Below are 12,443 nucleotides of genomic sequence, written 5' to 3'. Positions count from 1 at the left end.
CAGTGAACTGAACTCCTCTATCACGGGCACACCTGACCTCTGACTGAACTCCTCTATCACCTGACATCTGTGCTCCCCACAGATGAAGTACGCTCAGCATTGCTACCCTGCTTGCCTTGATTTAGTCCTTTAGGAAAATACTTAATGCCCTGTAAAATTTGGTTCAAGTATCGGTTGCATCATCAGATGGTAACATTTGATCAAATTAATTCAGACAACCTGAAAAGATCAGGCACATAAGACATGATAGAGGGTGAAATCCTGGTCCCATTGAAATGAACACCCACTGACTTTAGTAGAGACAAGATTTAATTCAGACTATTTAAACAGCTGAAAATTGCATGAAAAAATAGGATCTTACCACTGGCTTGTTCCAAAGCCGAATGCTAACAAAACCCTAGCAATGTTATACAAATATTGACTGCTATGCGGTAAGTAGTGCATTGAGCTACCATACTGGGGTTTTGAGTTAGAACTGCATTTACCAAGAGATAGTGCAGGAGTGGTGATCAACTGTTAATCAAGTACTTTGTACTGAGCCTTTATGGAGAGGCCTTTCTGAATAATTTAAGTATGAAACAGTGCTCAAAAATATGTCTGCCCTGGGTTAAAGAAAACCACGTCACAGACCTGATACAAGAGAATGAAATTCATAGCGAGGGGTCCAGTGTCGTGCCATATTAGAGAGAACCAGTTCTTTTGGAGAAGGGTTGACAGGGGGACATGAAGCCAAAGGGTCCTACTGTGCAACACCAGCCACAGAAGCCAGGTGACCCTTATATCAAGCAAGGAAAAATCTGCAGTGGATGCGGAATAGGCTACCAAATCATTTCCCCAAAAACATGGGAAAATCGTACCAGAATTATTTTGATTACACAAGAACACAGAATGTAAGAATTCTCCCAATTCTCTCAGACTGGAATTCAAAAACCTCAGCTAACCAGGCTGCAACTCCAAAAGTATATAAAATTCCTAGAGCTAAAGCAATTAAACCAGTTGTGGGACTGCTAAACTGAGGACGAGATTTACTAACAACCAAAGATTTTATATAGAAGCTACTGGGACTACCTATTTCAGAATAGTGACTCAAAGCACCAAGCAAAACCAAAAGCTATGCAAATGACCAAACACAGAGTGAGATATATGGTATATATGACATATATATGACTGCTGGAACATCAGAACAAAGAATACAGGATTGGATTGTTCAAAACCGAGTTAAAAAGAGCAAGGAACATTTACCTGTTGGAGCAGAAATTTTGGGGCATAGATTGTTTTGTCAGCTAATGCATTATGTATTGATTTTCTAAGAAACCACTGTAGAGTTTCCTTCTACCATACAGGTGTTCTAACTGCATGATCAATACTTAAAAAGAATTGGTAAATTCTTCTGAGATTTTGGCTGAAGTCTGCAGAATTCCAAAGATCAACACCAGCTTATCACAAACTTCAGAAGACTGTGCATTGTGTAAGCATGTGATTTTCCAAGTGAAGAATGCAGACTATGAATCACTTCATTCTCACCTTGATCCTCCCCAGACCAATTCCCACTTTCATGTCCCTGCTACATGTAACAGGAGTTAAATGAAGGAGACCAGTGTTATCTGCAAGTAAGGCACCTAACTGAATCCATTGTGTATTTCACAATCCTTGAAAGAAATTGTCCAAATCAGGGCTAAAAGACAGCAAGCACTGATTTCGTATTCTATTCACTCAGTAATTCAGGTAACTGCTGAATTGCTTTTATATGCCATCATTTGGCTGTAAGAGCTTCGAACTTAACTCCTTTCCTGAAATCCCGACCACCAAAGCCTGAAGAACATTTGGATTGTGCTCTTACTTATGTTTTACAGCTGCTGGTAGTAGTCAAAGAGCCAAGAGTATCTATAAGTGCAATACAAATCCTAGCTAACTCCAACAACCAGTTTCAAGTAGCATATCCATGTGTCAGGAAACCCACAGACTTATCACCACTGTCTTGCTTAATATTAGCTATTAAATGGTCTCTGCTGGGCTCTGAAATTAATACCCCATTGAGATGAGTGGGCAATATATAGTTTACCTCCTTTGCTGTTGATAATTCTTCTGTAAGACTGGCTTAATAGACCACACTGATTTATGTAAAAAATGCACAGTCCGCAACAGAAAAGATGATTTAAAGAACAGCTGCTTTCTACAAAATTCAAAGGAAAAATATACCACCCAGTTTCCTTAGATCATGAGACCCATAATTTCCCTACTCTCTGGTTATACACTTGTTCCCCAAATATTTTAATCAACTACACTCTTTATGTGTGAAATTGATAACTGATCTACACTTTATTTTTCAAATACCTTGTAAAGAAAAACAATGAGTACTCTCCTCTCACAATTCTATATATTAGTTGGTTTTTTTTGTCGACAGGATTAAGAAGTTCCTTATTTAGTTTAATTTGATCCTGTCAGACTGACGTACAGTTTTGGGGGCATAACATTCCTAAAGCAAATTTGTGTTTCTTTCCACTGACATTCTCCTCTAAATCCACACTGAGCATATAGGGCACATTACAGTCAAAGTTATCCATGTGGTTATATTTTGATGTCATCTTATAGGAACTGTATGGTACTGAATACTACTTGGATATATTGTGCTGATTTTGCATTACTGTAACTTTCAAGACAACAGTACTATGAGGCATAACTTTCTGTCATTTGACAATTGAGTATATGCTGAAGAGGTGTCAAACTTGAGCTAAAAAAAATAAATATTTGAAAGCAACTGGCGGTACAAAATCTACATCACTTGATGGCTCATATTAAAGTCCATACGTACATATAAAAACTTTAAAGATACCAAAACAGAAAATCATGATTGTCCCTTTACACTTGGTGCTTTAAGGGGGTGAGGGGAAAAGACTGCTTTATTAATTTAGCCTTATCTTAGCTATCTCTTGATAGTACAACTAAAAGTTGACTGTTCAAATACTGTTTTCTTTTCTGATGTGTTTAGTCTTTAAGCAATTACAATGTAGCACATATGCACTGCAGTATTAGAAATGTTTTCATTAGAACCTTCAACAGCCTTTCAAACTTACAGAGATTTGATGACCAAAATGTACTGACAATTTGATAAGCTAACAGAAGACACTTGTTTTATTGTTTAATACAAAAGGATTCTTCGTTCTATAGCCTTGCGGCATATAGGGCATTCACTCATTCGGTCTCCACAAAGCTGACATGTTCCATGGCCACACAGAAAGATCATATTCTTCAGACGATCCAAACAAACAGGGCACATGGTCTGTAAAAGATTTTGACAAGTTAGGTAGTGGACAGCAATGGTGAGAAAAAAGTATCAAGTATGCATTCTATTAATTGTAGAAAATTTAATATATGCAACTGTTGAGTGAACAGAGATCACTGCACTGCGATAGAGAAACCAAGCCACAGAACGACGACAGATTCAATAACCTGCCTTTTGATATTAAATACAAAATAGTAAATTCACTATTTCATTTAATCCTCAGTATAAATTATTTGTTTTATGAAGGAATAACAACTGAGTTTTTTAAACTCCTTCTCCACAAAATAAGAAAACCAACCCCACAGTAGCTTTCTACACAAATCTGATGGCATCATTTAAGTTCATAGCAGAGTAAATATGCAATTTTCAGCTGCATCCCCCTTTGGTTTCCTTTATACAATTTTAAGGAAACAGGGAAATCTATGAAGCACAGACATTTGTGTATGTAATTCAATGAACAAATTATTTACCACCCATGCCTCAAATTTCTACCTACTCATTTACCTACCTCTCTCTCTCTCTCTCTCTCTCACACACACACCCCCTTCCCCCCCGCCAAGCACCTCATGGACTCAGAAATACTATGAATATGGTTTTGCTTTATTTAAAATAGTTAACAGTCCCAACATACATGCTAAACACCACTGATGTGAACTGACTTTCAATTTTCCTCTGGGAAGTAATTTGCTCTCTGATTTGGAATCCTAAGTAACTCAATATTTTCAGAAGCTTTACCAACAACATTTAAGATACCAGCTTTCTGAGGAAAAGTAACTGGTGTATTCCAATATATGCTTTAATTCTGTACTTTCAATGTTACTTGTAAAGGAATAATCATTACTTGCATAGGACCATATCCTGCACATGTTCTGTTTTTTAGAAATCCAGATAACATCTATGAAAATTTAATGTTTCAATGGAGGGCTGCTCAACTTATCTGAGCCTTCTACTCCTAACTCAGATCCGCACAGCAACCCTTTAAAACCAGTTTTTACTATTAAACATAAAGTGAGACCCAATACCCAAAAGGATCTCTTACAACTGTTCACCATGAAAGTTTGTCCCTTAAGAGAACCATCCTTGACTGTGCCTGCAGTGTCCTCCACCTACATCATATGCAAAAATTCAACTACAAGGCACATGTTTGTTCCTTCACCATAATCACATTAAAGTTCCATTTATAAATGGTTTATAAAAGGGTAATACATAAATAGATTTCTAATAATCAATTGTTACAGACTGTTAGATCAACAGGTTGCTTATAACCACAACTTATATCTACTGAGGAGTTTCTACTCATTCTTAAACTGACATCTATAGTGTGCTTATAACCACCCGAGACACATACTAATGTCTGTAACATGCTTATAAACCATGTATAATTGGACCCTTATTAACAGTGGCCCATAAATACAAATTTATTTCACTATCACCTTGCACTTGTGCACTGTTTTTTCTGATCTACTTTTTAAATCACTGCAGGTTTACCAAAGTAGTGTTACACCAGGGAAAGGTGTACATATCCACAGCAGTGTCCACACAATAAAATGTAAAATTTTAGGCATGCCTTCTATGGAATCAATTAAATGCAGGGACAAACATTCTTTAGTATACTCCTGGTTATCATGGCTCATGACCTCCACATGTTTACACAGAGTTTAAAATCAGAATTTGTCCAATTATCTCTTATTTCAATCTCTGTGAAATCAGCATAGCTAAGGAGCTGCCAGAAGGCATCTAAATCTACACTGCAGTAAGAGACCAGTGGCATAGCCATGACTGGCCCGGGTCAGTGGATTCAGACTCGCCACGCTAAAAATTACAGTGTAGGGCTCAGGCTGGAACCCAGGCTCTGAAACCCTCTGGTAGGTCTCAGAGCCCAGGTTCCAGCCCGAACCCAAACATCTAACTGCAGTTCGTGCGCTTTGAGACCTGAGCGCTGAGATTCATGACAGAGGTTTTTTATTGCAGTGTAGACACACCCACTACCAGATAAGACCTTGAACTTTTTGAATGAATTTGCAAATATAAAAAATTATACATTCTCAACAAGCATATTTCATAATCAAATGTTGTCAGGGCGAGTATGGCATCACCATATCTATTCATGATTTTCAATAACTCAAAGTTTATGTAATTGTCTTCCACTAAAGCACTGCAAGGAACTGATTGTAAATCAGTCATTCCACCCCCTTCCTCACTGAAGCCAAATCCTCACCTGGTACAACTAAGTATCATCCTTATAATTCATAGTATTGTAAAGTCCAAAGTATGGGGAAATTCTTCATTAATTACTTATTAACATTAAATAGCTTTCCTGGGGTGCATGTACATAACTTAATAGTCCTAAAGTATCCCTTTTAGAAGGGATACAAGGTGTAAACCCTAAATCTCATCCTGCAAGAACAGAATTCAAGTCCTCCCCACTGTATGTTCTTTACCCCTATAGTTTGCTTTGGGGTCTGACTATATATCTTACAATTAGAATAAAAAAATCTGTTTCTCTCCAATATACTACAGAGTAATTTGGAAATGTATATGCACATCATAGGACACTGTAAAAGTGTATTCTGCCTAAGCAATGGGGGCAAAAATTTTGTTTTATTTTGTTTACTCATTTCATTGCAGCACACAATTTAGAAGAAATTCCCTGGTGGTATCTTAAACTCAGAAAATAGGTCTTTCTTCAATTGTATGGAGGCACGAGCAGATCGTCCAGATTCTTCCTGCTTATCATAAAAACGGTGAATATTTATTTGTAGAGACCAGTTTCATTTTTCAATGTCATACATGTTTTAGTTTATTTACCTTCACATGGCAGCAGCTTTAAGTAACTTTGCACAGAATGATCAACCTACCTGCCTGCTCTCCAACTGTACTCTAGTTACATGACTATCAGTGCCTTACACCCTGCTTTTGTAACAAGAAGAAGAGCAAACAAAATGGTAGATATTTTGACTATACTTTTAATTTGGCCTCCTGCTTTAGTGCCAAAATTTGGTGTCTATTACCTCAACCCTATATGAATAAATTAGCTGGAGATCTTTTGAGGGGAAACAAATGAAAATTCTGTGCCTGGAGAAAGTATTTGATTTCTTTTTATATATTATGTATTCTTGCTTCTGAAACACCACCATAAAGGCACCCAGTCAGTTCTAATCAGTTGTAATCCACAGAGTTAAGATAGTATGGAAAGGTTTTAGCAATAACATGAGATTATCACTGGGGTATGATATTGCAAATAAGTCAATTTTAGCAGCATATTTTAGTTTTTGTCTGATATGGGTGCCATATTAGAACCTATAACAATTTTTTATTACTGATAACAGTGTTTCCAGGCACAAGATACTGGTGCACAGTGACATTACAATAACTTTAATTTTAAATAAAAAGAAATGACATACATATGGTGAAGGAACATATATAAAGAATTTATTACAGACAGATGAGGGTGATTACGTATGAAATGTGGTGGAGGGAACTGCAATCACAGTCAAAGATGGTTCACATTCAGGGAATCCCTGAAGAATGATGTGGTCATCGTGTGGGGATTTTGCTGACATCAGGCCTCGCTTCTGCTTGGCACCAGAAATGGTTTTAAAAGGTTGCTGCACTAATGTATTAGATTATCACTGAAGACATGAGTTGAAACGTAGGTATACCTGCTGAAAAGAACAAATAAGAAATTTTAAGAACACACAAATACTGAATTTCACATTAGAAGTGTAGCTTTAAAGCAGAAAATGAAAGAAAAATGTTTCAAATGGAACTCTGGATATAACTTCAGGCACATATTTAAGGTACAACTGAAGAATCTTTTTTTTTTTTTTTAATAAAAAATAGCAATTAACTAGAATCTGCAACTCATTAACCCCTCTCACAACAGTAAACAGAAAAGTCACCTAGAAGACAAATTAAAAGATTCCAAATGAGACAGGTCAGCCAGTTCCCTGAGAAACAAAATAGAATTTCAGACAAGCTAGATTTCAAGCAGAATCATTTCAACAAAATAACTACTTGACATGGCAGTCAATTAAGAGATGGTCAAAAACAAGCAGCCATATACATCCTGCTGAGGGGCAAAGAGAATAGTCAAGTGACTATATTTGAAAATCAGCCTAAAAATAGAGTACTGGATAGTAACTGCACTGCAAAAATCCAGGCAATAGAGAATAGTAAAAAATAATTTTTGTTAAACACTGTTACTTTTTGACCAGAAAGGTAGAAAATGAAACCAACAAAATAGCCTCAAATGTTATAGGTAAGAAAGAACTATAGTTTGTTTTAGTCTACCTGTCCTTATACAGGCACAGATTAGGTTGGAAACTGCTTTGAGTTGAACATAAAGATTTTCAATAATGGGGTCTCAGCCAGTTGCCGGGGTGAGGGTAACAATTATTGATAGATGTTAACCTCAGAGGCAAACCTGACAGTACATCAGGTCTCAAATTTTCAAAGGCATTTACAGATGTGGCCCAGAACTAGGTGATTCAAAACCTTCTCTCTGAACTTTCAGGTAGGTCTGTGACAGACAGCCAGGGCTGTCTGGATTAGCTCAGATACTAGCCATCTTTGAAGCACTATACACTACTCTAAATCCACAAGAGATAAAAAGACAATTTAAATGTGAATTAAGTTCTCATCAGTCTCTTTTATTAATCAAAACATTTCAACTGTGACAAATATAGGACAGTACACCTTTAAAGGTAAATCTCCACTGCATGCTTCCCAGCGAAGGTATACAGACATGTGCTAGCTCTGTTTGAGCTGGCATGCCAAAAATTGCAGCATAGCTGAAGGTAGCATGGGCAATGGTTCAGGACAAATAATGTTGCATGATCCCAGCAGACAAGAAGAAATACAATTTTTGGGAGGGACTTTAAAGGGAGAGAAAGGGGACAAATTTAATTCACCACACAAAACGTTTGTCCTCCATGTTAATAAGTATTTAATCTATTCTGTACAAAGTATTAGCTCCTAGATTTAAGAGATTTTTGGCTTTTGCGTATTATAGAAGACGTAAAGAAAATAGTTGCTTGTCTGAATCATTTCACATTAAGTAATTTAAAAAACAAGATCAGGGTTGTCTGTAGGTCACTATTTTAACTTGATCAAGCACTTGCAAAGACATCCATATTCAATTTATCTTTTGAAAGTCTAAACCTATCCAAGATTTTTAAAAATTTTCCTTCTTTATAAATTTTCCAACCACAGAATTTAAAAAGGCTTATATTTCAGATATTTTAAAATCTATATAATCACAAATTTAATTATTACTGCATCTAAAAATTACATATGTAATATTTTACACCTATCAATATTTCATATTGTAGCCATATATAAATATAATTCTCATTTGAGTGTGCTAATGCATTGGGACTGTACATCCCCCCTAACTGCCAACTTGTGCTCAAAAGTGGTTTGTTACTGATTAGGCAGGCTCATAACTCCTGCATCAGCTCAGTGCATACAGTTTTGTGAAGAAAAATGCCCGTATTTAATGAAGTTCTGTGAAAAAAATCTTCACTGTACATTTTTATGAGGTCAAAAGATAGAGTTAATATTCATTGCCTCCCTTCATTTTTATATTTATTGTTTGGGTCACGTAAGCCCATTCAGTTACACTAAAATAGGTAGGCCAAGAAATGAAATATCAAATGTGGCTACTCATTAAGAACACTGTGTGTATAAAAAAGTCAGATAAGTCACAAAAAACCTTTTTAGCCACACTAGAGCTCATCTTTACTTCACAGAACAAAAATGGCTTTGATTAACTAATCAAAAATTAAGAACTGAAGAGTTTAAACAGATTTCCCTTATTTTGTTTTGGTGTTCAATATAAAGGAACATGTGGCACTTTTACCTGTTCCTTTATGTCTTGTAACTGCTGCTGCAGCTTCTGTACATCTGCATTGACATTGGTGTTGTCCTTGTCTTTCTGTAAAACTGGAATGTTTCCACTTGCTATAATGCAGAGGAGAGTAATATTAAAAGCCTAGAACATGTTATGCAGCACTTGCAACAAAGAATAATTACACTTTTGTCCGCTAATCACAAAAATACTATTTCCATTTATCTGAATTATTGAAGCATTACTTCTAGCAAATATATTTTGATAATCAAATTATATTTATTATGACTCACTAGAATTCCATTCCTGAACTAAAAGAATTTACTGGGAAGCTATAACTACATCAGTTTTTGACAAATATTTCCCTCACTGTGACTGTTAAAATGCTAGCAGCTACCTGGAGCTCTATCTACATGAATGCCTTCATGGTTGCTACCCACCAGTGATGCTCCAATGGTGAAAATACTTTGGCAAAAAAACAGCGTAAACACTTCAAGTTATCCACATTGCTGTATTGTTTGATAATTAAAGACTGGGACTGAATCAATACTGCTAAAAATATCATGCAAATATTTATCCAAATTGTTGAACAAACTTGGTTTGACTGTGTTTCCACTTATTTCATGTTCACTTTGTGAATGTTCAGGAACAAGTTTACTGACAGAAACAGCAAGTTTAAAGTGGAAAGTTTCAAAAGGCAAATTTTGAATTTTTAAACTTGAATGTTTCTATTGGAAATGCGATTCTGAGTTATGTTCATCCCATCAGGGATCAAATATATCATGTAGCTATTCCAATTTAAATTAACCAACAGCTCAAATTTCAAGTACTGAACGCATACAATGAACCACACACAGACACACACTACAAAAAATTATTCACATAACTTGAAATAACTCTCAGAATAATTTAATAAATTCAAGAAAATTATAAACTGTTTAAGAACTAGTCAAACAGAAAAAGGCAGAACTCACTGAATAATTCTGATATCACAAATTATTTGGCCAGCTTTATCCTAGAAAAAATGTTCTATTTCCCACTTCTTCTGGGGCTCCTCTGATTAGTCAAAGAGGCCAAGAAGTCAAGCTAACATTTGTAATTCGTATGGGGCCATGTGCTTATGTTTATTTATGTATTTCAATTATATTAACTGGCAATTCTTAGACTTTGTTCCACGTGTCACATAGATATATGGCCATGAAGTTCTGGAAGTTAACGAGAAGGGTTCAAATCATCACTGACATATATACACACTTACGATGTTTCAGCTTCTGGTATCATGCTTCTTGGATATTGAAACAGCCCTTTTCAGACATGGTCTATGCTACAACAGCATCTACCACTATCCCATATGGTGAGTGACAAACAGTAGATGGAAGGCTGACACAAAACTACTTTCTTTAAAACTTTCCTTCAAACGGATGATGTGAGGGATATATAGTCAACCCCCTTTTTTCAATGAAAGGAGACTGGAAGTATTAGAGAAAAAAGAAAAACACTCACAAATGTCATCAGTGGTATCTTCTGTACCTTTCCCTCCGCAACACAAAATGAAAGGCACTCGCCGCTCAACCACTGCCCGGCACTGCACACACTTCTTCATCAGGCTTGCACAGTCTGGTAAAAGCAGAGGTAATTTACACTCAGTAGCCTGCTAGTCTCTTTATTCTTGCTTCTGCGATTCTATCCAGTTCGTTTCATTCTATCCACAAATACACTACATAAAATGACAATGTGTAATTACACCACCAATGGCTGTGTTTGCAAAAAATAATGTAAAAATAAGCATAAACCCTATTCAAAAGCTAGTTAGGACCCAAAGAATCCACAAACAATACTCTGAATGTGACCTGCAAAAAGCCAAATTGTTTGTCTTTTTTTATTTTAGTGTATTTTGAAAGAATAGGTTTTTTTCTGCAAGCAAACTTAAACTTTCAAGGGCAAGAAATCCACAATTTGGAATAAATACCACTTCATCATTAATTAACTCTATTTTACAATGGTACTGCAGAATTTAAATGCAAAATCATGCACATTTCTGAGATCATCTTTGATAACCATGGTGAGAATTAAGGACAGACTAGCAGCTTTTAATTTTTAATTCAGTTGCTTTAGTACCTTATTAACAGTACTGGAATATTTTTTCTATTTTCCAATTAACCTTTTTTAAAAGCTATACCAAAGAAAGTGTATGAATGGGAGAACACCTACTTTCTCTCGCTATCCAAAAATATCCCTTGTTTCACTTACATCCAATGGGCAAATGGGTGTCAGGAATTACTACAAAAAAGATCAAACCCTTTGAAGGGTAAATCTATATCTTTTGCTTGCATTACAGGAGAAAGGCTGGAATTCTATGAGAAGAAAACGATGTCACATGATTGCAGCAACACTGTATTGGGACCCAATGTAAGAGTTGTAAACAGTTCTCAGTGAGTGCTGGGGCACTCAGCAGACCGACTTTCCTTCCTCAAATGCGACAGGAAATAATCTGAAAAAACCTTTCCATGTTTGGAAGCTTCACTTCCTATTACGAAGTAGATATTGGCAACATGCACTTCAATGATCACACCTTTCACCATGATAATCTATCTTCTTGCTATCCACCTCCTGGGGAATTAACCGAAAAGCTCTCTTCCCCCACCCATGCTCTCTTCACTGCACACAATGAAAAGAGTCTGGAGCTGGATGGCTGCGAAGGTAGTGAATATGTCAGACCTGAGTTACAGCAGAGCGGTAGAGATAATGCCAAATTTCCATAGCAAGATCAATTAAGCTCTTGTTTATGGGGAGGACTACCTTCCCTCTCTTATGTATCTCCATAATGTCAACAAATCAATATTCTATAGCAGAGGTGGGCAAACTATGACCCGCGGGCCACATCTGCCCTGCAGGACCCTCCTGCCTGGCCCCTAAGCTCCTGCCCCGGGAGGCTAGCCCCCGGCCCCTCCCCTGCTGTTCCCCCTTCCCCACAGCCTCAGCTCGTCCCGCCGCCGGCGCAATGCTCTGGGCGGCAGCGCTGTGAGCTCTTGCCAGGCAGTGCAGCTGCAGAGGCACGGCCTGACCCGGTGCTCTGTGCTGCATGGTGGCGTGGCTGGCTCCAGCCGGGCGGCGCGGCTGCCTGTCCTGCTGCTCTAGGCAGCGCGGCTGTAACGCCATTAGCCACTGGTGCTCCAGGCAGCTCGGTAAGGGGGAGGGAGCGGGGGAGTTGGATAGAAGACAGGGGAGTTCGGGGTGGTGGTCAGGGGGCGGGGCAGTCAGAGGGCGGGGAACAAGGGGGTTGAATGGGGGTGGGGTCCCCAGGGGGCA

At 37.5% G+C, this 12,443-nt stretch overlaps 1 protein-coding gene across 1 annotated transcript in view; it reads right to left on the bottom strand.

Moving 5' to 3' along the window:
- Positions 1-1,153: 1,153 nt before the first annotated feature.
- MIB1 (mindbomb E3 ubiquitin protein ligase 1) overlaps positions 1,154-12,443 on the bottom strand; it is a 116,537-nt gene continuing 105,247 nt past the window's right edge. The window contains exons 19-21 of the mRNA XM_026661557.2: positions 10,638-10,751; positions 9,147-9,247; positions 1,154-3,280 (exon numbers count right to left, since the gene is read on the bottom strand). Coding sequence (XP_026517342.1) covers positions 3,140-3,280; positions 9,147-9,247; positions 10,638-10,751 — 356 coding nt within the window. The 3' untranslated portion in view covers positions 1,154-3,139. The remainder of the gene's footprint in view (positions 3,281-9,146; positions 9,248-10,637; positions 10,752-12,443) is intronic.

The sequence above is a fragment of the Terrapene carolina genome, unplaced genomic scaffold (assembly GCF_002925995.2).
Source record: "Terrapene carolina triunguis isolate 2854851 unplaced genomic scaffold, T_m_triunguis-2.0 Scaffold58, whole genome shotgun sequence".
NCBI classification, from domain to species: Eukaryota; Metazoa; Chordata; order Testudines; family Emydidae; genus Terrapene; species Terrapene triunguis.
Note: the sequence above shows the minus strand (reverse complement) of the source record. Positions and strands in the feature narration are given on the sequence as shown.